Below are 25,146 nucleotides of genomic sequence, written 5' to 3'. Positions count from 1 at the left end.
CTGGAGTCCAGGAGAAAATTGGCCACACATCAAAAGAGGACTTATTGTCAATCATAGGTGATTCTAACACAAAATCAGGGAAGCCATACATGCCCATAGAGAATATAGGGGCTGGGTTGCTAAAACATTCAACAACACCAATAAAGGGATCCATAAATCCTATTCTTCTCTATGGATAATAAGGATTCCCCAATGATCCTCTATGGGCATGTATTCCCAGTGACCCTCTATGGGCAAGCCTTCTCCAATTCTTATTCCCATTGTTATTCTCTATGCCTGGGCCAGTCTCCCCCAATGGCCCTCTCTGGGCAGCAGGTGTGGTTTCCCTAGGGGCAAGGAGGAGTTCAAGGGCCCAAGAACTTGGGGCAGCAGGTCTCCCAAGGGGAGCCTGGAGCCCAGTCCCTGGCAGAGAGAGCAGCGGAGCCTCCTTCTTTGGAGGTCCCCCGGTAGTCAGGGAGGGCTTGGGTTCCCTGGTGGCAGTGGAAGTGGTGTCCCAGCGGAGCCTGGGTGCCCTGCAGATGCCAAGGGGCTGGCGGGGGGCGGGGGCAGTGGGGCATAAATGGGGCGGAGAGGGCGAGGAGGCTGCCAGAAGCAGAGGAAGGATGGACTTGGCGGCGCCTGTGCTGCTGCTGCTGCTGCTGTTCTTGCTCTGGCTGAGTGGCGCCCAAGGCGAGGCTTCATCGTGGCCGGTAGGCAAAGCTCTCTCTCTCCCTGGCTCCGCTTGGCTCTTCCTCTGCCTGGGATGGCCTCTGGAGCCCCTTCAGGGAGGGGGGACTCAAGGGGCTTGCCAGCAGAAGGCTCTTCTGCCCTTTCCCTCTGGTGGGGCTGTCTGCCTTTTTGGAGTTGTTTCCAACTTATGGCTGTCCTGGGTTTTCTTGGCAAGGTTTCTTCCGAGGGGGGTTGCCCTGGCCCTCCTCTGAGGCTGAGAGAGTGTGACTGGCCCAGGCTCACCCCCCTTCCTCCTCCCAGAGGGGCTCGTGCAGCTGGCCTCTTCCCTCCCAAGCCTGCTGGAAAGCTGCCCCTCTTTCTGGGCCCAAAGCCCCTGTCCTGAGCTGCCTCTTCTTGTCAGGGTTTGTTCAGAGGGAAAAGGAAGTCGAAGAAGTGTGTGGATGGAGCATTGGAGTATTGAGTGAGAGTTTGGAAAGGGCAAGGGGATGGGAGAAGGAGAAGGAGAAGAACCTAGTCTGGAAGGGATGGAAGACAGAGAAGGTGAAGGAGGAATGTGGTGTAGGAGAATGAAGAAGGAAGGGAAAGGGGAGAAGAGGAGAAATAGCTACAAATAGAGATGGAAAGTAAGAGAGAGAGGAATGATGAAGTTAACCAGTTTAAGAATTACTCTTTTTCACCCTAGAACTTTCTCGTTGATGAAGTAGATGATAATGATTTGATGTACGGAACTTACCTGTTGTATGATGATACGGATGTATGATGATTTGAACATGGCCACATAGCCCCCAAAACCCACAAAAAACTATGGATGCCAGCTTGAAAGCCTTTAACTTCAGATCTGAATGTATTTTGTCAAATTTTAAATTGTTTAATAAAATTTGTCCAGAGGGGGTTTGGCGTGGCATGGCCCTCAGGAGGCTGAGAGAGTGTGACTGCCCAGAGGGTTTCATGCAGCTGTCTGCCCAAAGCCCCTTGGAAAGCTGCCCCTCTTTATGGGCTTTGGGGAGCGGGGGTAACTGGCCTCTCCCAAACCAACTGCTTTCTTCTCCTCAGGGTTGGAGAGAAGACATCATTTTACGCTTGTAGGGTTTTTCTTTTTTTTTTTTTATTGATGTGTTTCTAAAACGTTCAAAACATTGGTGCTTGTGTTCATTTTATGTATTTGACTTTTTGGTTGTTGTTGTTAGTCAACTGAGGACACATTTGTGGGTGTCTGATAATGTTTGATGTGATGTGATCTGCTTTTATATTTGATGTTTTTAATTTGTCTTTTCTCTTCTGCATGGTAATTCTATCTTGGGCAGGCTTTTATATACTCCTTAATTTTACCGACTTTTTACAGCGCTGTGTATAATTACAGCACTCTAGAAATAATGTTTAATTATAATAATAATAATAAGAAGAAGAAAAGGTGAGGTATAAGTCGAATGAATGAAGAAATGCATTCCCCCCCACATCACTCACTATTATGTTGCCTTCCCACTTTTGCAGGAAGGAAAGGAAAGGTATGTCCGCAGCAAAAATGCATTCCTAGGAACTGCGCAAGAGGTAGCTTTAAAATGTTTTCAGCCACCACTGAGCAACACCCAGAGGGGGCATCCACCTACTCTATGTTGGCCTCAGGCAGTAAAATGGCATGGGCTAGCTAGACCCTTGCCTAAACTCTTCCCCAACTCAAGTCCTAAACCCAGTCATTTCCCCTTTGTTCATGACTTGCTGAACTATTTCTGTTTTAGTGAGATCTTGTAGCACCTTTGAGACTAACTGGAAGAAAGAAATTGGCAGCATGAGCTTTTGTGGACTTCACTCTACTTCCTCAAATGCATTTGGAAATTGCAAATGCATCTGAGGAAGTAGAATGAAGACTATAAAAGCTCATGCTACCAATTTATTTCTTTCAGTTAGTCTCAAAGGTGCTACAAGATCTCTCTACGTATTGATTCTACAGACTAACATGGCTATATATTTGTTTTGTTCAAGAGAGCTTGTTGCCCCAGGCAGAGTTTATTGACCCAGTTCATGGTATTTAGTGCTTACAGAGAGTTAGATTACTTTGTCAGAGACAGAAAATCCCACAAATGTCCGTCCTAGCAGTCAAGATATAACAATAAAGTAAATGTCTATTGTTTTTTGTGGGTTTTTTGGGCTATGTGGCCATGTTCTTATCACCACCTTAGATGCCTTTAAGAAAGCACTAAAGACGGATCTCTTCCGGTGGGCTTTCCCATTGGATTTGGTATAGAGACGATGATTAAGACCCCACTCTAAGTATGATGGTATATGAACTGATGTTTGGAGATTTTAAGGAACTAATAGGGATGTATAATTCAGTATTAGTACAGGGACGTAGCCAGGATTTTAGGAAGGGGCGGTCCAGACTAAGTGCCACCATTATAACGGGGCTTGGGTGCGGTGGCGCAGCAGCACACACCAGTCATTTTTCTAATGGAAGGAGGGGTCCGGACCCCAAGATCCCCCCCTCTTGGCTACGTCCCTGATTAGTACTTTATTGATAGGGATCACCAAATGCAGTGTGCAAACAAGAATCAAGGAACATGAGAGACTGCAGATTGGGTCAGTCAGAAAAATCAGCAGTATCAGAATGCGTTATAAACCATCCTGGGCATAAAATACTGTTTGAAAACACTGAAATTCTGGACCATGCCAACCACTACCATGTCGGGATGTACAGGGAAGCCATTGAAATCCACAAACGCCTAGACAATTTTAACAGGAAAGAGGAAACCCTTAAAGTAAACAAAGTTTGGCTACCAGTCCTGAAAAATAGCAAGATGAAGACTCAACAAATGCAAATGAGAAATCTCCCAGGGTCAGGGGTTTCCCAGCAGACAATGAGCACTAATCAAGCAGACACTAATCTTCTTTTGTAGACCCTCCCACCCTGAGGCCTGCCCTTAGCAACAGAACAATACATATGCAAATCACTCCTGCCTTTCCAGGTCACACAATATATATACCCAACTCCTTTCCAGGCCAACATTCTCTGAAGATGCGAAACATCAGGAAGAAACTCTTCTAGAACATGGCCACAGAGCCCGAAAACCCCACAAAAAACAATTTTATTGATTGCTTAATTGTATTGTATTATTTTAATGATGTAATCCTGCTTCAATCCTTGGAAGAGGCGGGACATATAAATAAAAATTATTATTATTATTATTATTATTATTATTATTATTATTCTATAAGAGTTTTAAGAGTTTGTGATGTTTTGCCAGCATCTGTGGCTGGCATCTTCAGAGAATGCTGACATGGAAGAGAGTGGAGTGTATATGTGTGTATGTGTGTATACACACACACACACACATACACTGTGTGACTCTGAGTAGGAAGGGATGACCTCCATGTTAATCTGTGTATTGTTCCGTTGTTGAATAGCAAGGCCTCAGGGTGGAAGGATATGCAAAGAGGAGTAATGTCTGTTTTATTAATGATCCATTGTCTGCTGTGAAAACCCCTGACCCTGGGTGGTTTTCAATTGCATTTCCTGGGTCTTGATTTCAATGTTTTTCAGGGCTGGTAGCCAAACTTTGCTAACTTTAAGGGTTTATTTTTTCCTGTTGAAGTTGTCCAGATGCTTGTGGATTTCAATGGCTTCTTTGTGCAGTCTGACCTGTTTGAACAAAATGCTGCCTGAAAACACTAACATTCTGGACCGTTCCAACAACTATCAGGTCAGAATGCAGACTAAACCTGGGTCAACTTATCCATGTGTCAATGTAAATACTGTACTTTAAGTCTTATAAAAAAGGACCCATTCCCTGGTGAAAGGCAAGAGCATAATGTGTCCTGGAAACACTGACCCCCCCACTCTCTCATCCATCGAACCTTTAGGGTAAGCCCAAACTGTTATGCCTGCCAGAATTTTGTAGGTTCTTTGGCATTGTTTTCTTCATCATTTAGATCCTTTGTTGCATGCCCCTAAGTTTTACCATTGACTTATCCAAGAGTCATATCAAAATCCATAATTTTGGGCCCAAAACCTGCCCTCAATTTGTACACGAGGTTGACCTATAGACAAGTATATACAGTATTTGCTGCATGTTCATGATATTCCAAATCTGATGTTTGGAAGGGCAGCAAGTTGTCATTGTTCTTCAGGAAGAATCCCAAAGGTGATGGCAGTGCACAGATCCTCACTAATTCTTGAAAAGTAGTAAAACATAGGACTGAAATGTTTGGCCACATGATATGTATAATATTGCATTGTGCATTAACTACCCTTGACTGCAACTCATGGTGACCCCATGAATGAGACACAACCAAGAGCTCCTATTTTTAGATTGTAAGCCCGAGGGCAGGGAACCGTCTAACTAAAAAATTGTATGTACAGCGCTGTGTAAATTTACAGCGCTTCATAAATAAAGGTTAATAATAATAATAATAATAATAATAATAATAATAATAATAATAATAATATCCTCGGCTGCTCTGCTCTGGTCCTGTATGCTCAAGGCTGTGGTCTCTTTGAGTGTGTCTGTCTAGCTAGTATGCTGTCTTCTTTTTCTACTGTGCTCCATGTTTCCTAGCATTATTCCTTTTCTAGTGAAATCTGCCTTCTCATTATAGGGCTGAAGTGTGACCGTACTTCAATTTAGTCATCTTGGTTTCCAGGGAGAGTTCCAGCCTGACCTGTTCTAGGACCTGTTTGTTTGTCTTTTTGACCATTCATGGTATCCTCAGCACTCTTCTCCAGCACCACATCTCAAATGAGTTGATTTTCTTCTTTTTCACTTTCTTTACGGTCCAGCTCTCACATCCATACATGGTGACTGGAAATACTATGGCTTGGGTGATTCTAACGTTGGTGTCCAGTTTCATATCTTTGCACTTGATCTTGCCTAGTTCTTTTATAGCTGCCCTTCCCAGACCTAGTCTTCTTCTGATTTCTTGGCTGCAGTCTCCATTCTGATCAAAGATTGATCTGAGGTATGAGAAATGGATATGTATTTCGATTTAGATTGTAAGCCTGAGATCAGAGAACTGTCAAATTAATAATTTGTAAGCCTCTTGGAGAACCTTTGTGGGTAATGAGCAGGATATAAATACTCCAAATAAAACAAATTTCCTTGTTGTCTAGTTTGAATTTATGTAAATCCTCCATGGTCACTATTTTTGTTTTCTTACTGTTAACCAGTAAACCTGCCTTTGTACTTTCTTCTTTAACTTTCTTTAGCAATTATTCCAAGTCTTTGTTGTTTTCTGCAAGTAGTATGGTGTCATCTCCATATCTTAGATTGCTGGTATTCCTTCAGAGCTTCACTATTCCATCCTCTGAGTCTAAACCTGTTCTGTATATGATATTTTCTGTATACATCTTGAACAAATAGGGTGATAGAACGCAGCCTTTCTTGGCCTCCTTCCAAAAGGGAAGAATTCTTTTTCTCTGTATTCAGTTCTAATTGTAGCCTGTTGCCTTGAGTACATCAGGACAATGAAATGTATTTCTTTAAGAGCAAGCCATAGGTTTTCATGATCTGTACAGTCAAAGGCTTTGCTCTAGTCTATAAAGCACATGTTGATTTTCCTCTGGGTTTCCCAGGTGTACTCCATTATTCAATGTATGTCTGTAATGTGATCCATGTTAGTTCTTCTTTTCCTTTCCCAGCTTGCATCTTTGGAATTTCTTGCTCTGTGTATGGTAGTTTCTTTGTTGCAAAATTTTGAGCATGTGCTTGCTCTGTAGTTACTGCACTCTTTTGTGTTTCCTTTTTGGGGAGTGTATATTAATTGTTTCCAGTCTGTGGGCCATCGTTTTGTTTTCCATATTTGTTGGTAGATTTTAGTTAGAACTAAAGTCGATTCTGTATCTGTAGTTTGTAGCAGTTCTATTGGTATGTCATCTGTACCTGCTGATTTATTTTTCCCAGATGCTTTGAATACAGCTTCACATTCCAAAATTTAGGGTCCATCTTCATATGATTCTTCTTCCCATGTGTCATTCATCCTATAGCTCTTCTATGCATTGCTTCCATCATGTTTTTATTTCTTCTTAGTTGTGTATTATGTTCCTCCTTGTAGAGCATCCCCATACCTGGTTTAAATTTCTCTTTGATTTCACAGATCTTGTGGAAGAAGTCTCTTGTTCTTCCTGTTTTGTTGTTGCTGTCAGCTTCTATTTCTCTACATTGACTATTATAGTAATTTTCCTCATCCAGTCCATGCACACTGATCTTTGAAATGCTGCATTCATGGTTCTGTTTCTGTTCCTGTCTCCCTTTTCTTTTGCTTTTCATCTTTTCTTTACTGCTTGAAGTGTTTATTCTGTCACCTCTTTTTATTCTTTTTCTTTTTGGTCACAGATAGCATCTTTCTGTGTTCCTCCTTTACTATGTCCTTTGTTTCTGTCCATAGTTCTTCTGGTTCCTGCTCAATTAAAGTTTAATAGTGCAAATCAACTCTTAACTTTAAATTCTGCTGGGATGTTCTTCAGATCATATTTTTGCATGATGACTGATTTTGTGTTTTTCTTCAACTTTATTCTACTTTTTGATATTTATGGTCATGGTCTGCGCAACAGTCTGTGCCTCGTCTTGTTTTTTGTAAGAAGAGAGCTTCTTTATTTTCTATTTCTACTTATGTAGTCTCCCACTCTCCCGGCGGCTTCCGCGTCAGCTAGAAGCCACCTGTAACAAGCCTGTGTATGGTGCGGGCTCACTGTAGATGTGTTTTTTGGGCATGGATTTTTTAACAGAAAATTTGGTACCAGTAAGCCTTGCATAACTAAAGAAAAATATTTTGAGCCTTTTGGAAGCCACTTGAAAGCTTCTTTCAAAATAGATCAGTCTCTACTTTTCTTATGATTTCCATTTTGATGGCCAAAAGTCTAGATCTTTTATTTTTAACATGCTGGACATAGCGAGTGAGGCCACCTTATCTGATCTACCCCTTTGTCTGGGTTGTGCTGTTTGCACATGTTCAAGGGATTCTGGAGACACTTGGTATTTACTTTGTATGTTGTTGTTGTGTCTTCAAGTTGTTTCTGGCTTATGCAAAACCTAAGACTAATTTATCATGGGGGTTTCTTGGCAAGATTTGTTCAGAGGGGGTTTGTCTTTCCCAGCTTGCACCTCTGAGGCTGAGAAAGTGTGACTTGCCCAAGGTCACCCAGTGGATTTTCATGGCTGAGTGGGGATTTGAACCTTGGTCTCCAGAATCCTAGTCCAAGGCTCAAACCACTACACCATGCTGCCATATATATATTCCCTCTTTTCCAACACCTACCTGGCAGAAAAGAGCAATTTTACATACATTATCTTCTTTCAGACCACAAGGAACTGGTCACTATAAAAGTTGCCAAGTTCTTTGCAGCTGCAATTATCTGCTGTAATTTTTTTTTAATACAGATGAAGTAATAATGCTTTAGAATTTGGCCATAACAAGCCATCATCTTATTGTTTTTACATATTTTATCTTTATACCATTTTATATAAAATGTTACAGATATGGCATTGAAAAAGTTCTTTGTTGATAACTGTATAACTATGCCAATGTTTTAATTTCCCCCCCTAAATCTTGAAAAAGTTTTGAGGAATGAGGATGTGGTATCTGACTGTTGACTGTGCCAACCTCTTATAATACTTGATTATGCTAATGTCTTATAATAACGTGTGAATTTTGTGATGCTATGGAGGATAGGACTGTGGGCATTCTCCCCTCCTACTTGGATATATAGAGGATATACATCTCCGTTGGAGTAGTATGTATATACATTTGTGCTACGGCAGTACACCTGATGTTATATGTTTTGTATTTTTGCTATATTTTGGTGCTGGCCATGTTCCATGATAAATTCATTCATTCATCTTTAATACAGCCAAATGTTAAGTAGGTGGCATTGCTGGGAACCCAGATATCGTCTAAGCAACATTTATATTGCTCAACTGCCAGAGTTATAATTTTATAATATAACAATCTATTTTTTCTTATATTTTAAATTCTGGTTTTCTTTTTTATTACAGTTTGTGGTGTGTCATGCAGAAAATGGTATGTATATATAAAACAGACATTTCAAACATTAGCAGCTCAACCTATGGTACAGGTTTTATGTTTATTTCCATTGTCTTCATTTGGTATGTACAGTATGATTTAATGAGTAGATTAACTAGTTACAGCTAGTTTTGCTCATTGGTCACAAAGGCTAAAAAGCTATCTGTTTGGGGATTTTTTAAAAAAATAAAATAAAATTGGGAATGATTATGAATTAAGGATTGAAAAACAAAATATTACAGTTGGACTTTCTCCATAGGAAGCAAGCAGTAACATATATACATATGTTTTGATGTGCTTTCTTCAGCGTCTCAAAAGAAATCTTAATTATGTTTATTACAAATGTGGTTTTTCATTAGGTTTTTAAATTATTATTACAATGAAAATAATAGGAGCAAAAAAGAGAAAAGTGGGAAGAAGAAAATACATAGGAAAACTACACTGATATATATTGACTGGATTTCCAAAATTTCTTTACATTTATCTCTGTAAAAGATACGTACAGTAGTAAATCCTATCATAGAACAATCAAGGATGAATGTTTATCTTTCCAATACTGGAGTATAAGTCTTCCCCCCCCCCCCACACACAACTAAGTGTACAGGCTCCAACAACATTGTCTACACTCTTTTTCTGAGCTTTCTAGTCCGTTTTTCCATGCACACAAGCACCTTTTTCTATGGGAGATATGGTCCGTTTTTCCATGCACACAAGCATCCTTTTCTATGGGCGATATGGTCCGTTTTTTCCATGCACACAAGCACCCTTTCTATGGGAGATATGGTCCACTTTCGCAGCCACATAAGCAGCCTTCCCCAGTGGCATCGGAAACAGCCACTTTCCCCCTCCTCGCCAGCATGTCTCCTGTCCATGTTAAAACATGAATACCTTCATTTCCCAGTAGCTCTCTGCCCTTTCCCCAGCAGCATCGGAAACAACCACATTTCCCCTCGGCAGCAGTGGAAGCGGGGGGAGTACCGGAAGCAAATGGGGCAAAATTGCAGCACGACATCATGGGAAATGTGGGACCTTGGATGTCTGGGGGGGTGTACTAGGACGGAAGCAAAGTTGCATCTCACACCAGACCAATTTGGATTGAAATTGAAATGAGCTTGGAAACAATTTTTCTGAATTCGCTTGTTACCAAATTCACAAAAATGAGGAGTCACTGCGGATTCACTGTGGATCCACTGTGGAACGACCCCCTATAGAAAGCAACCAGGTGTGATAATACATCATGTTATAACATGAATTCGCATGGCTGGACTAGGAGTGACTCCGGATCTGAGCTGTAAAACCCCTTGTGTGATAAGAGCCCAAGTCCACCACTCAAACGACTACACCACACTGGCACATCACAAAAATGCAATTAAAAAAGTTCATGTGTATCTACAAATACCAAAGATTTTTCTAAGACAAGCTAGTAATCACCATTAAGTCGGCTGACAACTTGAAGGCACATGCTCACACAGAGGAATAAAAAGTCTTTCTGGATGCATGCAGTTTTATCTTCAAAATGTCTTGCAAACCTCACAGTGGGCACCAGATGTCTCTACAGACTCCTTTGGGCAGTATGCTATAGGCCTGAACTACCCAGTAAAGTTCTCCTGGAAGAATGAAGAGGATGCAACCAGAGTTGTTTGTTGTAAGATTAGGTGTTGTTTTCTTCACAGCTGCTGAGCAGATTCTAACATCACACTTACCAATGTTTGATTACATTTATTATGCTATTGTTGCTGTCGTTATTATTTGATTGCATAATAAATGCAATCAAACGTTGGTATGTGTTGTTTTAGAATCTATTCAGCAGCAGTGAAGGAAACGTCAACCTTTGCTCAAGCTTTCATACACTCTGCTTTTACTCTAAATATGACATGGTGTCCAAAGAGTCCGAAGCTACTCCTGAGAAAGTATATTTGGTGTAAATGTTGATATTAACTGAAACTATGTACTAATCTGGAGGACCACAATAGCATTCAAGATTTTACATCCTTTGTTCAGATAGGGAGACTGCTGGACTGCTGAGTAGATGATATACCAGCACTGTCCTATTGACCTAACATAAGATGCAAATACCCTCCATTAGCACTCAAAGGAAGAGGAAGCTTGGAAATAGACAGTATTTACATGTCTATGGACCACAGTAACTGCTCCTTTCCATGTCTAGCCTTCCAGTCTTAAGATGAACTGAACATCTGAATAGCATATTCCATGGCACCCACTCAGCTTTCGCCTATATATGCCAGGTTGGTCTCATCTATATATGTACCATCTTGGTATTCAAAAGGAGTATTTTTTTAAAAAAATTACAAAGTCATGTTTTCTTTCTAAGAAAAAGCAATACACACAGGGACACCAGCCACAGCCCTACCACTCCTTCTGAACACAAATTGCTTTTCTCCTTACAAACCTGCATTTCATCCTGTTCAACAAATGTGACCAGAATTACATACTAAAATGTTGCAGTTGTTCATGTTACAGACCGCCATTTACTATGCGCTCTGCGCGTACTAGGGTTAGAAAGGGGCGTGCTAGGGTTAGGAAGGGTCTTACCTTCCTAACTGGCCCCGTCCCTAGTACACGCGTAGCACGTAGTAAATGGCAGCGCCCGTCCTCATGGGCACCGCCATCTTTACGTCTGGGACGCACATGTCCGGACATGCCGTGGCAGAAGTGATGCAGCGAGTGCGCGCCTCACGGCACCATTTCGGCACTTCTTTTTAGGTGCGCCGGGAAGCCTCGCGGTCTGGTCGGCACAGCTAATGACGGCAGTGGCGGCAGACCGCTCGCTTTTGGGCGGTCTGTAACACGCCCATGTCAAGCTTTTTCTGGACCTCGGCCACACCTATAAAACTTGGATGCTAATTGATACTTATTGCTTTAAAGATCATGGCCACACATCAAGACCCAGAGCCACTGTTTGGATACGCAATTCTTATTTTAAAAGTTCCTATTTTTAAACCAGTGTCAAACACTATTTCAACTAGATTATCCTTGAAGAAGCACAAACTCATGATTTTCTATTTTTCAAGGGCCTTCTCCTGAGTTGATGATGAAGCACAGATTCACACCGTCAGATCTTTCTAATCTCAGTGCCAAAATCGTTGAAACAAATGGGACATGCCAGTTTAATATCACCTGGATTCTTAAGGCAGATGGTAGGTCTCATGGTAGGACAATGGAGTGGTTGTGAAACTCCTGCACTTCAATTTGGGACATAATAGATGCTCGGCTCTGTTGTGACTTCTCTGCTCTGACTTTTCTTTAGTAACCGAATACCTTGCCTAAAAGAACTTATGAAAACCATGGGGTTGCCATAAGTTGACACGTTACTTGAAGGGACATATATACACATACAGCATATATCAGAAGGATACTATAATGCTGCCTATATATATATACACACAAATGCATGAGTGAATCATAAGTGGAAGCAAATATATGCTCTCTCTATCGGAAAAAGATCCCAGAGCTCAGCTTGGGCCTCTTCTAAAGCTGCATCCCCAGGTAGAAACTCTTTAATTTCTCTGTCAGTTCCAGCTGCAACCTGCTATTTCATAAATATATTAAAGGAACCAGATCTGTTTGATAGAAAAGACCACAAGGGCGATGCAGTCCAACCCCCTGTCATGCAGGATTTTGGAAGTCAAGCAGGGTCAGCTCTGGTTAGTACTTAGATGGGAGACAGCCAGGGAATACCAGGTTCTGTGGGTTATATTTCAAAGGAAGGAACTGGTAAAGGCATCTCTGAATATTTCTTGCCTAAGAAAACCCTGTGAAATTCACATGGTCACCATAAGTTGATAGGTGACTTTAAGACATGTACACACACAGAACGTCTCAGACACTCTCCCTTGCCACAACTTCTCAAATGGTACCCCCTACAAGTGAATTAATTTTTAAGGCCACCATTCATAGCCATTAGCAAAGCTTAATATTTCTTGTAGCCTTTTCTGTATTATGACTTTAGAGCTTTAATAAAAATGTCTGTTTGACAAATGATTTAGCAAGGATATGCACTATTAGGTTTGAGAGTCCTGATGTATATTGAAAAAATGTAAGATTTTCTATTGTAATGTATATTATAATCATAATTCACCATGATGGGATGGCATACAGCAATATGAAAACAACTTTCTTACTGTAGGCAAAGTATTGCCAAGGTCTGTAGGTCCTTTAATAACTGATTCAGCTGCCTCTAGATCTAGCATATTTATCGTTTTGGCCATATCCCTTATCCCAGATAAGATCATTAGTGGTGTAATCGTATACACTCTTCTGTCATTTTTACTACAGAATGTATGTGAATAAAAAGTTGTTTAAAATGTAAGTGTGTACATTAGGAATTGAAATTATAAATTCAAGTTACAGAAATGAGAAGTACATTGCAAATTAATACTCTCTTAAATTATTTGTTTTCCTATCTTAGTGGGAATCTTAAAAGCAAATTGTGGTGGTTTTTTGTCTCACTTTCTGTCTACCATTTTGGTTCCTGTTTCAGTTGTATATGCAAAATATTATTGATTTACATGTGGGAAAACAACCTGCATAGAACAGATGTGTATTTACCACCAATAGTAGTACAGAGACATCCATGGCAAGAAACAGTTTTGAGCATGAAACTGGTACTGTTGAAGTTGGCAATATGTACAAACTATTTTGTTTGGAACATCTTTCGGCAGCAAAATTGGAAACAATCTTGGTTATAACAATGTTATACTTCTTTTCTTTCTTCCTCATTTCCAGCCAGCATCAAGTACCTGAATGCCACCAAGATATGTGTGTCATCTGGAAAACCATCCTGTATTAGATGTGATTACACTGAAAAGTTTCAAAGCCAAACCAGGTCTGATCATCAGAAAGTAAGAATATTTTTGTGCTGCTGTTGGATACTGGGAGAAATATAAATTCTCTAATTCTGAGTATTAGTGAAATAGTAAATGCCCAGCTGAGTAAGAATATCCAATTGGAATGATCATGAAATAGGGAAGCAAACACTGAAAATGTTTGCAAAGTTGCAGGACTGAAAGACTAAAAGATAGTAAGATAGTATAGCTCCCTGTGTTGGAACAGGATACTCCCATATTAAGCAAAATCAACCTATATCATTCAGGATGATATGCTGAAAGAGTAGATATATGCATGATAGCTTCATGGTGCATCACAATATTCAACAAAAATGTATCAACTTATGGGGTCACCTTTATTGTAGCCCATATTTTAAAGTTTACTGTTGTAACGCCAAGGCTGAGGGTACCTTATACAAGGTGACTCAAGGCCTAGAAAGTGGCTGCCATAACAGACATGGGAGAGAACATGTAACAAGCCCAATGGCAGTAACAGATCACATTCTGTACGGAGTATATGTATCAAAGTACAAGGTAATGCCGATGCTTTTTATTTTTTGTTCCATTGTCATAATTCACTCACTTCCTGATGAGAGGTTTGCAGCAGCTTGTTCCCACCACATGTTGGAGGATCCAGTTAGAGTGGTTTGGTTTGTCCTTGGAAATGGATGGATTCAATTCAAATAGGCTTTGGGATATTCCTGCTCATGGGCTGGGTGTTCTCTGTGATCCAGTGGCCCAGATTACTATAATGTCAGGTGGCAAACCACATTCTGGTTTTCTGGAAGACATTTATGTATATGGAGCATATCTTCATACAATAAGATGTTCTGAATAGCAAATTGAAAGTTCTGTGATGTAAATAAGAAATGGGCTTCTCTAATTTAAGCACCCCATCTTGAGAGGTGGGCAAATGCATTTGTATCAGGCCAGCAATGGTTTCTGGCTCCCAGTTATTTAAGAACAATCTAACTTTCTCCAGCCTTAATTAGGTTGTAAAAGAAAAGGGCTTAAGGAAACCAGAAGGAGACTTGGGTATGTAATGACTGTTGGCTCAGTTTTGTTTTGATACTGGGAATAAATTCCTAGGGTCCAGATATATTGAGGGATACCTCATTCTTTGGTTCTATGAATTTGCTTCTGATTTTAGCTGATGGATTTTAGGATTTTTAGTAAAATTTGAAGTAGATCTGAAAAGCATCTGATTGCCTCTGCAATAGTTTTTCTGTTTAGTTCAGTGAGAGACCCCAGCTACTCTTCTCCTACTTGTTAGTAGGAAGTTGTTTCACATTTTAAATCCTTGATGAAAAGGCCTAGATTCATGCTGCACTCAAAACTTTGTTTTGTTGCAAGACACTGTCAAGAGGTCTGTCCCTATATATTGCCAGTATATTTATAAACAAGTAAGTAACTGGGACATGTTCCCAAAACTAAGCTTTGGCTTAGCCTAAATCATACATTGCTTGCCCTCCTCCTACCTGGGCTCCATCAATGCCTCAGCTCCTGGACTTAAGGAGGAGTCTTGTTCCCCACCCTTTTTTTCCCTCTCTCTCTCTCTCTCTCTCCGTATAGTTTATATTGTTTTTTAGGATTGGGATTAGGGGTTGAGAATGGGGATTATCTTCTTTTTACTTGTTTTGCTCAATTAATTGTTATGTATTTTGCTTTGTTAACTTTATTGTTGCTATAGTTACTATGTATTTTTGTTGCTATAATTGCTATGTATTTTTTTGTTATTTACTGTTATTGTTCATTGCTATTTTATTTTATTGTTATTGTTTAATGCATTGCCATGTTACATTTGTTTTTTAATTCATGTTTATTGTTATTACCTTGTATTATCCCCTCTGTTGTAAGCCGTCTGGATTCCCAGTGATTGGGCGGCATATAAATAAATCTTATTATTATACACTGACATAGAAAACTATATGCTGTGAGGTAACACCATATTTGTCTTTCTGCTTTAGGTTTGGTACAAACCAGTCAACTTTATAGACTCTATGCCAATAATCCTACCACCAGATTTTCTCACAGGAGGGTACCTGGCATCATGTCCATTTCAAGTCCTTATTTTGTCCAAAACAGCCAGTAGTGGGAAGTGGAAAAAATGAGAAATACTGTTTTGTGCAAAATTTTGGTTTTACTTGCATTCTGGCATCTTAATTTTAGATGGATGTAAAAATACATCAGAGTTTGGTAAACTCTGAAAGGACAGTATGACGTTCAATGCTTATTTCATTTCAGTGGCAGTTTCACTTTGTTGGATTTCCTGTAGAAGAAAATAAAGAATACATGATTGAAGTTTTTAATTTGCCACCAGCAAATATACTTGAAGATCATCCAGAAACCACATTATACTTAAGTTCTCCAGGTAACTGAACAAATACTGTTGACTGAAATAAATTAACCTGAAAACAACTTGTGTGAATTTGGATATTTTCCTATAACAGTTGAATTGGCAGTAGAATTCAAACAGAAAAGGAAAACAAATTTGACATCATCATTAATAGATATGCTACATACTTATAGCACAAAAATTGGTTTGGATCTGGCAAATTTTTCCTCAGTTGAAGAAACTTCTCCAGAACCTATCCAATTTATGATTATAAATAAAGCATTGATGCATAAATATATATATTATACATGCTAGGAACCAGAGACTGGTAAATGCATCATGTTGTGTGTATAAATGGCGGCAGACTCAAGTATACAGCTGTGTAATGTGCAAAAAGACCATTTGTGTAATATTTTAAAAAATATTTGATACTAACTACTAGTAACAAAAAGTGAATACTGTATGGTCATGAAGTACATTTGTTTCTAGTTTGAGAGGCTGGGGGTAAACTAAATGAAGTGTAGCATCCAACTGAGCCTCCTTTTCTTTTTCTTTTTAACTTATGTCTAAAATATTTTGCTATACTGAGAATACTATGTGAAGGGAAGGACTGAAACCCTTACTCAGCCACTTCCCTCATCTAATTTCCATTATGGTAGCAGAAGATAAAACACCCTCCATTGGCACCAAGGCAGTTGATCAGTTCATAACTAGTTTAAATGCCTTTTTTGTAATATGAACTTATTCGTTCAGACTCCTAGTGGAATAACTTAATGTAAAAAGTTTGCACAATATCTATCTACTTCTGTCTGTCTGTTAAAAGTCTTATTTCATTGTAGGTTGTCGAGATGACATCTTTAAATATTGTAACCTTTGCATAGAAAAAGGTAAGTGTATGTTATTTTTCACTAATTTTATGTCCTTCACGATGTAACATTAAATGATGTAACTTTAAAAGTAACACTAAATTAAACAAAGTGGCCCAGAAATCTAGTGGCAGATGATCTAATAGCACTAACCACTTTGGGTCAGATGAGAAAAGGCAGTTCTTTGGACTATGGCCAGTGCCTGCTTCTTCAGTTTATGTCTTTCACAGTCCCACTATTAAATTCTGCACCTGCACAGAGCAGGTACAGGTTGTTCCACCATTTCACTGCTGCTTCATCAGTCTTTACATTCTTTTATCAAGAAAGCACATACAGTCTTGAGTATGGGCTCCCTGAAGTGTATGTTTTTTCAAAAGTTCATGAAGAAACCTTGAATTTGTTTACAAAGAAGAAAAATCTGATGAAACATCAGTGAAATGACGGAACAACTGCAGGTCTTCATTATCCTGTCTCTCACAAGCTCCACAACTCCTTTCCAGACAGAATCATTATTTTTTCTTACAAAGAAAAAAAAATGACTCTGCAACAGCCCAGCTTGAAATGAAGCACTGTTTTACAGGACCTTCACTTTACTCATTTAGATATGCTCTTGGCTTTACAACATCTGAAGGGCCACACAATTCGTACCCAGTGTCTAAAGTAAAATAATTACAAGGCTGATAGAATAAACTGAGTGCAGGTGGTCCCTGTGTATTGTATAAATATCTAAGGGCCCAAACAGACAGGCCAAAATAAAGCTGCTTCAGGTCACTTTGGAGGTATGCTGTTTAAATGATGCATGTGTCTTAAGGGGCTGGAAGCCATGCCAAAGCCACGCTCCAGTCCTAAGGACTGGAGCGCAGCTTTGGTGCAACTTCTGGCCTCTTAAGATGAGTGTGTCATTTAAACAGCATACCTCCAAAGTGACCTGAAGCAGCTTTATTTTGGCCTATTTGGGCCCTATGATTTTTGTATACATTTGTACCGAAAAAGTACCAAAACCATAGCAGCCATTACGTTTTGACTTTTAAGAATGAATAAACTCATTGTACATGTTGTTTTGGCCGGTCAACTGGTGATTTCAACCTGGGATTTCTTTATATTTCTCAGGAAGTTTATGGGACCCAAATATAACTGTATGCTACACAGAGTCAGAAGTGGAAGTGGATTTTACACCTAGTCCCTTTTGTCCTGAATATAAAATCCATCTTTGTGAATCTGATGAATGTGATGATCCAGCAGATCCAACTGATTATAGTGTGTTTACATCTGAGGTATTTCTTCTTCATAAGAAACAGGTGTTGGGCAGTGAATTTTAAATCAGCATATAATACTAGTTTTTAAAGGGTCATCTAAATAAAACACAAATTCATTGTACATGTATATGCTAGGTTTTTTTTTTTAGCCCTACTAATTTTTTATATAATACATTTTTCTGGTATTTTTCCATGGAACAGGGGAATAATACTAGAATTTCTAAAAGAATACCGGTGAATGGTCAAAGAAGGAAAATCTTCAGAGAGGTAAGATTTAACATTGACTAAAAAGGAAAAAAAATATTAATAAATCATGAGAATTCTACAAATTGTTTCTAATGAATATTTAATGTGTGCTTCCCCTTGTTAGTGGTTATATCTAAAGTGGGGTTGTTCTTTTAAAAAACTTATTTCTTGTTTTAGAAAAAGTTGCTTCTGTGGAAGATGGAAATTTAGAATGATAGGACAAAGGCAGAGCGATATTTAACCCCCTCTCCAGTCCAAATCACATGTAGTTGCTCCTATCCCCAAGGGGTTCAAATACAGTTATAAAAACAACAAACATTTTGAAGACTAACACATTTGTTGTATGTTTTCGTGGAGTATTTCCCACTTCATCCATGAATGCTTATGTCAAATAAGCCTTTGTTAGTCCTTAAGATGTTCTTGTTACAATAAAATAAAAATATATACTATATAAAAATAAAAAGGTGTTCTTGTTGCGACAGGATAATCCCTCTGAAAATAGTATCTTTTCATGTCCATAAGTGAGGAGTGAGGGAAGCTGGCTGAGCTGTTTGGAGGGGAGAAATTCTGTTTTTCTTTCAGAAATTCTGGCTTCATATATTTTGAACAAAGAATAGCTGGAGAAGTTAAAAAGCAATTTTGTAATCCTTCCTGCTGAAAGGGCATTTTATAAAAGTGGTTTGGCAAAGAACTCTGGTTCAGTTTCTGGTTCACAGCCATGCTTTATTACATGCTAAATAGGCATTACAACTTAAAAAGGAAATGGTTAAAAAAACCCTCAACCTTCCCTAGAGGTAGCACTACTTTGTCTTTCACATCGGTTACTCATATAATGTCACCAAAAGGGACAAGTAGGCCTGCACAGTAAACTCAGAAGCGAGCCCCTTTGAGTTAAATATCACTTACGTGCATGTGAGTGTACATAGGAATACAATCCTTAGCACACATGGCTGATTTCTAAATATATCTGTACAGGGTTGCACTTTCTTTTTGCATTATGTTTGTATGTGCGAAAAAACAACATTTTTAAAGGTAATACCAGGGTAGGCCTCAAGACTCCTTTCCTAAATTGGAGAAAAACAGAATTGAAGTCAGAGAGAACCTTTGGATATTGCATGTTGTTTCAGCTTTGAACTATATTGCATTTATCTCATGTACCATTTTAACTATACAGTCCTTTACTCATAACTGCTCTTTCTCTACTTCCAGTTAATTCCTTATTTCCCCAAATGTCGCAATGATTGCCGGAGGTACTCAGATTATCAAGAACTATGTACTGAAGTACCTGGGAAAGGTCAGTTGATTCAGTGATTGGCATGGCATGGTAGGCAACAGTTAGCGAGCTGGATTAGGATAAAGAAGAGACCCCAGTTTAAATCCTCACTGAGTTCTTTAGTTAGGTACTGCTCTGAGCTTCTTGGTGGGGCTTCAGGAACATAAAATAAATGAGTACTGTAATCCTAGGGAATTAGACCCAAGGCCTGTCTGATCCAACATCCTTTCTCTAGCACTAGAAAGCCAGGAGCTCTGTGAAGTCCATATGCAACACAAAGCAATAGATCAGTCTTACTGTAGCCACCCTCATCTGATACTGAGAGGTATACTGCTTCTAACTATGGAGGTTTCATTTAATTATAAGTGTTGCTACAACACAAACTTTACAACAGCTATTCTTCAAGATGGTTTTCTTTTGTTTCATGTGTTCAGAGCAATGTGATCATGTAATCTGGTAAAAAAACTAAGATGTTCCTTTGTGCAGAAATAATCCAGTTTGATACCACTTTAATTGCCATGGTTCAGTGTTGTGGGGTTCTGGGAATTGTAATTTGTTGTGGTGCCAGAGCTCTGTGACAGAGAAGGCTAAGTGTCTCAGAAAATTACAATTCCCAGAATTCCATAGCATTGAACCAAGGCAGTTAAAGTGGCATCAAACTGAATTATTTCTGCAGTGCGGATGCAGCCTATATCTTGAATTCTGTTGGTAAGTCCAGCTACCACTTTATGCATGGCACCAACTGTCTAATACTGAGTCAACATTTTTGTATATTCCATTGACTCAGTGGATCTACTCCAGCTGGGATTATCAACAATCAATATCAGTCATTATCAATAAAATTTAGGCCTGATGTAGCCACATAACTGTAATTTTCCAAATGGTATCTTGGTACTATCCTGTCTGTAGTCATTTAGACCCTACTTGTTTTAGACATTTATTTGTAGCCCTTTCTCTCATCATAAAACTGGCAACTCAGCTCCCTCTTTTCAGGAGTATAATCTTACTTGTTTGAAGTTGTTTTACAAACATTTGCTTATGAGTCTAATTTTTCTCCTCTAGGAAAAAGTGCAGGAGATTTGACAGGCATACATTTTTGCATAATTGCTGCTTTATTTCTGATAGTATGCACACTTGCAGCTATATTTTATTTCAAGAGGAGGCACGGTAAGAGTTTCTTTCATTCTACAGAAAAAGTCTGTAAGTCCCTTTTAAAATCTCTCATTTTTCTTTGATTGAGCTCCTTCAGACATATTGCAATATATATGATGATTCAATAGTTTTAAGATACATAGGCGGGGTACAAACCGCCGCTTTGCGGCGCTCCCCCGCCGCCGCCATTTGCTCCGTGCGGGAGCCGCAGCAGCCAAACCGCGCGACTCCCGCGCGGAGCAAAAAAGAAGCTCCATTTCGGAACTTCTTCTTGCGGCGCCTCTATGACGTCGCGAGGCGCCTGGCGCGGACTCGCGACGTCATAGGCGCCGCGACACGTCTGGACGCTGTGCATCCAGTACGTAAAGATGGCGGCGCCCATGTAGAAGGTGCGCCGCCATCTTGTACGTATAGGATACGTACTAGGGTTAGGGGGGTGCGGAAGCACCGCCCCTTCCTAACCCTAGTACGTATCCTATACGTACTATATGGCGGTGTGTATCCCGCCATAGATGAGCAAATCGAGCACGAAGAGGGCTGTCCTGTAATCACATGCCGGTATATTCAGAAGCCCAATGGGTCTACAAGCTAAATACGTGAGTCTAGAATTCCATCCAAGACAATTGGAAAAAAAAGGTCTTACTTCTGAGTATCATACTCACACACACACAAACACACACATATATAGAGAGAATGAATTGTGATGCACTGACAGCAACACACTAGGTGACAGGGGAGTTTCAAAGACAGAGAAACTTCTTTGTTTTTATGAAAGAAATGAGTTTAAATTTTTGAGATCAACAGAAATTACTATGCTTCCAAATGCCTCTCAACACCCTTAGGAGTAATGTGGGGGGGGGGCATGCTCACTGTTTTGGAGTCTCCTGGGCTATTTTAGACCCAAGAGAAGAATTTGTAGTGAAATGCGTAGAAAAAGGGTCTCTGTTGGGCCTAAAATGGCCCTGGGGTGGTGGTGGCAATAATCCCCCATCTCCTAGAGGGCATTTGGATGCATTTTATTTTGGTGGAGGGGTACAAAAGCGGCCTTGAGGTGCTGTATGTGGCCATTCCTTATTCAGGAGGTTCAAGTGCCTCCTTCCTTATGTTGAAAGGTTTTGGGAAGGGGACTGTGCTGTTGATACGTGCAGTGACCATACTGCGTATTTCATTTGTAGATTCAGCTAACACATGGTGGGACTTCATGTTTCTATTAATGTTACAATGCAGAGTTCCTCTTAACAGCAAGAGACATGGGACCAGGTTATGCTCTCATATGGAGGAAATCTGTGTCCTTCTGTCAGCAGACTAATAGGAAGGTCTTCATACACTAATTCATTGTGTGGACAGTGGTGGTGTCTCTGCTATGCACAGCAAGGGTGAGGCAGCTAATCTGTGCAGCCACTTCTGGCTATTTCATCACGTGTGTGTGCACGGGTGGGTCATCTGAGTCCTCCTCAAATATTTGAAGTATGGAAGACACAAAGCAGCAAGCTTTACTAACTGCTGACTTTGCATTCACCCATTTTCTGCAAAATAAGTTTGCTTGATACTAATAAGTGTAGTATCCTTCCCTACTGTGATATATTTGTCTCTCGCCTTGCTCATTTGCATCCCTTGGAATATCATAGTTACATGCTTTGGATCACATCCAGTGTTCTTGGAACAAACGTTCCCTTCCTTTCTTCCCTCTGGCTCTTTAGAACAATTTTAAATGGGTGCGGGTGGCTACAGACGGGACATGGACTTGTCCTTCTGTCAGTGAGGGGGGTTAACTGAATCACACTGTGTGCTACATTTTTCATTCCTATACAATACTGTTTTCTATATTTTCTCGACCTGTTAATTAATCTAATCTATCTAAATATAAAAAAAATGTATAACAAATTCCTTTTTTAAAAAACTACTTAAATTTGCTTGCCCCGGGATTTAAGTGTGTGCTTTTAATTTTTTAACAGGTACAGCATACAACTGGGCTCTCTTCTATCCTATGGTGAAACAAACACCTGTTACAGTCCTTGTTGTATATTCCCAGGATGCGTGTTTCCAACATAAAGTCCTTGTTTTTGCTGAATTTCTACGTGAATGTTGCCACTGTGATGTCATAATAGATGTATGGCAAAAAAGGAAAATTGCTGAAACAGGACCAGTCCAGTGGCTTGCTGCTCAGAAAGAAATTGCTGATAAAATAATTTTTCTCAGCTCAAGCCATACAAGCATGGATTGTGATTCAGTTTGTCAAAGAACGATTGAATGCAACAAGAACTCTGAATGTATGTTCACTCTTGCACTGAACCTCTTCTGCAGTGACTTGAAAAATCAATCTTCTTTTCTCAAATATATGGTCGTTTCTTTCAATGAAACATATCCAGCTAAGAGTATCTCAAATCTTTTGAACAGCTGTCCAAAGTATTTTCTAATGAAGGATATGGACTCCTTTTGTAGAGACCTCTACCTTTCACCGAGTGAAAGAATAAAGACAAAATGCTGCTGGAGGTTTAAAGACAAAGTGCAGCTGGAGATTTAAAATGAAACACCTAAAACAAATTACAAATATAGAATTATGGCCAGGGCAAGAAGAATCATGCAGCCCTTCAGATGTTGCTGCACTGCATCTCATCAGTTTTAATCAGTGTAGTTATAGTGAAGAATGCTGGGTGCTGTAGTGCATTTGGATGAATGAATGAATATAGCACCAAGACATTAGACAATAAAAACAATGAAACCTCACATCCACATTCTGCTATGAATTAGCTTTGAGCCATGGTTACTTTCACATACCTCATGCTTAATGATGACTTACTGCAAATGCCCATGGCAAATCGAATATGTTTATGTGAACTATCTCCAGATACTCTCCAACATATTATATTTCTTTGCCCGCTGTATCAAAAACCGAGAGCGAAATTACTAAAGAAACTATTAGAATTGAACTACTGTTTAACGGATATAACTCTAGTACATTTATTGGAGGATTGTAATGTACAGATTACACGATTGATGGCCAATTTTCTAATGGAGGCAACAAAAATCTGGCACAAATTAAATAATGGTTAGAGTTTAGTGTTAGATGATTTTAAGGACGATAAAATTTTTAAATTTTTAAAGTATTTATGTAACTATTTTAGTTTAATTTTGTATTGTATTGTTTGTTGTCTATTGAGATGCCTAATAAAGGTTGATAGATGGATACTTAGATGAAGGTTCTGTACTGCATGCAGAGACAACATGTCCTCCTGTTCTGACACCTGTAGTATCATGGAAACACCTTTGGGTAAAGGGAAGAAATGTTGACTTACCATTCAGCAACTGATTCAATTAGTTTTAAGTTAGGAGTAGCAACCAGATTTTGGCCTATTATTAGCCTTTAGGGGGTATCTGCACTGATTTTAAAGACCAGAAAGTCCTAGTTTTTGTTCTTTTTCTTTCTGAGTTTTTTTTTTGGGGGGGGGGGGAGGGAGCCATATGACAGTTGACGTATCCCACTGTATTTTTGGTTTGGTTTGTGTGAATCTGAAATCCTAGGAAAAAATGCCACTTTGAAACAGAAAACTCAAGATATCTCATTATACATATATGGAGGTACCATTTGAAACAACATAAACAAAAAGTCCTGGATCTTTCAGTCAGTGTAGACAGGCCCTTAAAGTACTACAGTAATTGCTTGGCTATAAGGTATCAAATGGACCGTTCCTTTCATGCTGATGGGAACACCCTTCTCTTCTAATGATATCTGAGAAGAATAGTTGTTGCAGTAGGGAATACACAAGAATCTTCTACCTGCACCTAAATTAGAGAATCTATACATTTGGACTATTTGATCACCTCTAAAACTAAGCTTTTACAATGGTTCTGCTAGGAGATCAGTTTTCAATAGCTGTAATCTGTTTTTAGACTTACCGCTCTTTTTGATTCTTAAAAATTGTTTTTATCATTCTCTGTCTTATATTTGAATATTTTGTTTTAAAAAATGTTATAAGCCACCCTGCATGCTGTGTTTGCAGTGAAGGCAATAAGGTAAATAAAAATAAATAAATACAAACACTGATTTTTAAGAACTGCTTTAGTGTTTCCACTGTGTTTCCACTTTTATCCTGCTGCTGGAAGATTTTAAAACAGTAATTCCACTATAAAAAAATAAAACAAAACAGTAGGGCACATACTGTAATTATTAATGACCTGTCGCTATCACAATAACAGAACTTCTTATGGCTTTTGCTGTTTCTAGAAGAGCAATTAAACACATAGTATTTATATTTATTAATTACTGCAGTTACTGCTTTAGCAGCAGGTTAAGCCATTCTAATAGATAATTTGTATCAAAGTATTTCAAACCAGCAAAATAGATGTAGGAGGCTGCATCCACACAGCAGAAATACAGTTTGACATCACTTTAACTGTCATGGATGAATGATATGGAATGCTATGGAATTCTGGGAACTGTAGTTTTGTGCCACAACAAATTGCAAATCCCAGACTTCCATGGCATGGAACC

General features: G+C 39.3%; 1 protein-coding gene across 1 annotated transcript; it reads left to right on the top strand.

Moving 5' to 3' along the window:
* Positions 1-602: 602 nt before the first annotated feature.
* Positions 603-24,687, top strand: IL17RB (interleukin 17 receptor B). The gene is made up of 11 exons (XM_042447467.1): positions 603-689; positions 8,652-8,676; positions 11,712-11,837; positions 13,426-13,541; positions 15,771-15,897; positions 16,701-16,748; positions 17,838-18,001; positions 18,185-18,250; positions 19,439-19,523; positions 20,565-20,669; positions 22,610-24,687. The coding sequence occupies exons 1-11, from the start codon at positions 603-605 to the stop codon at positions 23,176-23,178; spliced, it is 1,518 nt and encodes a 505-aa protein (XP_042303401.1). The 3' UTR covers positions 23,179-24,687.
* The last annotated feature ends 459 nt before the right edge of the window (positions 24,688-25,146 follow it).

Source organism: Sceloporus undulatus, chromosome 2 (genome assembly GCF_019175285.1).
Source record: "Sceloporus undulatus isolate JIND9_A2432 ecotype Alabama chromosome 2, SceUnd_v1.1, whole genome shotgun sequence".
Classification (NCBI taxonomy): Eukaryota; Metazoa; Chordata; class Lepidosauria; order Squamata; family Phrynosomatidae; genus Sceloporus; species Sceloporus undulatus.
Note: the sequence above shows the minus strand (reverse complement) of the source record. Positions and strands in the feature narration are given on the sequence as shown.

Coding starts and splice junctions, on each gene's coding strand:
- IL17RB (XM_042447467.1), top strand. CDS start 603: ATGGACTTGGCGGCGCCTGTGCTGCTGCTGCTGCTGCTGTTCTTGCTC. Junction 18,251..19,438: donor GAAGGAAAATCTTCAGAGAG/GTAAGATTTAAC, acceptor CTCTACTTCCAG/TTAATTCCTTATTTCCCCAA. Junction 19,524..20,564: donor TACTGAAGTACCTGGGAAAG/GTCAGTTGATTC, acceptor TTTCTCCTCTAG/GAAAAAGTGCAGGAGATTTG.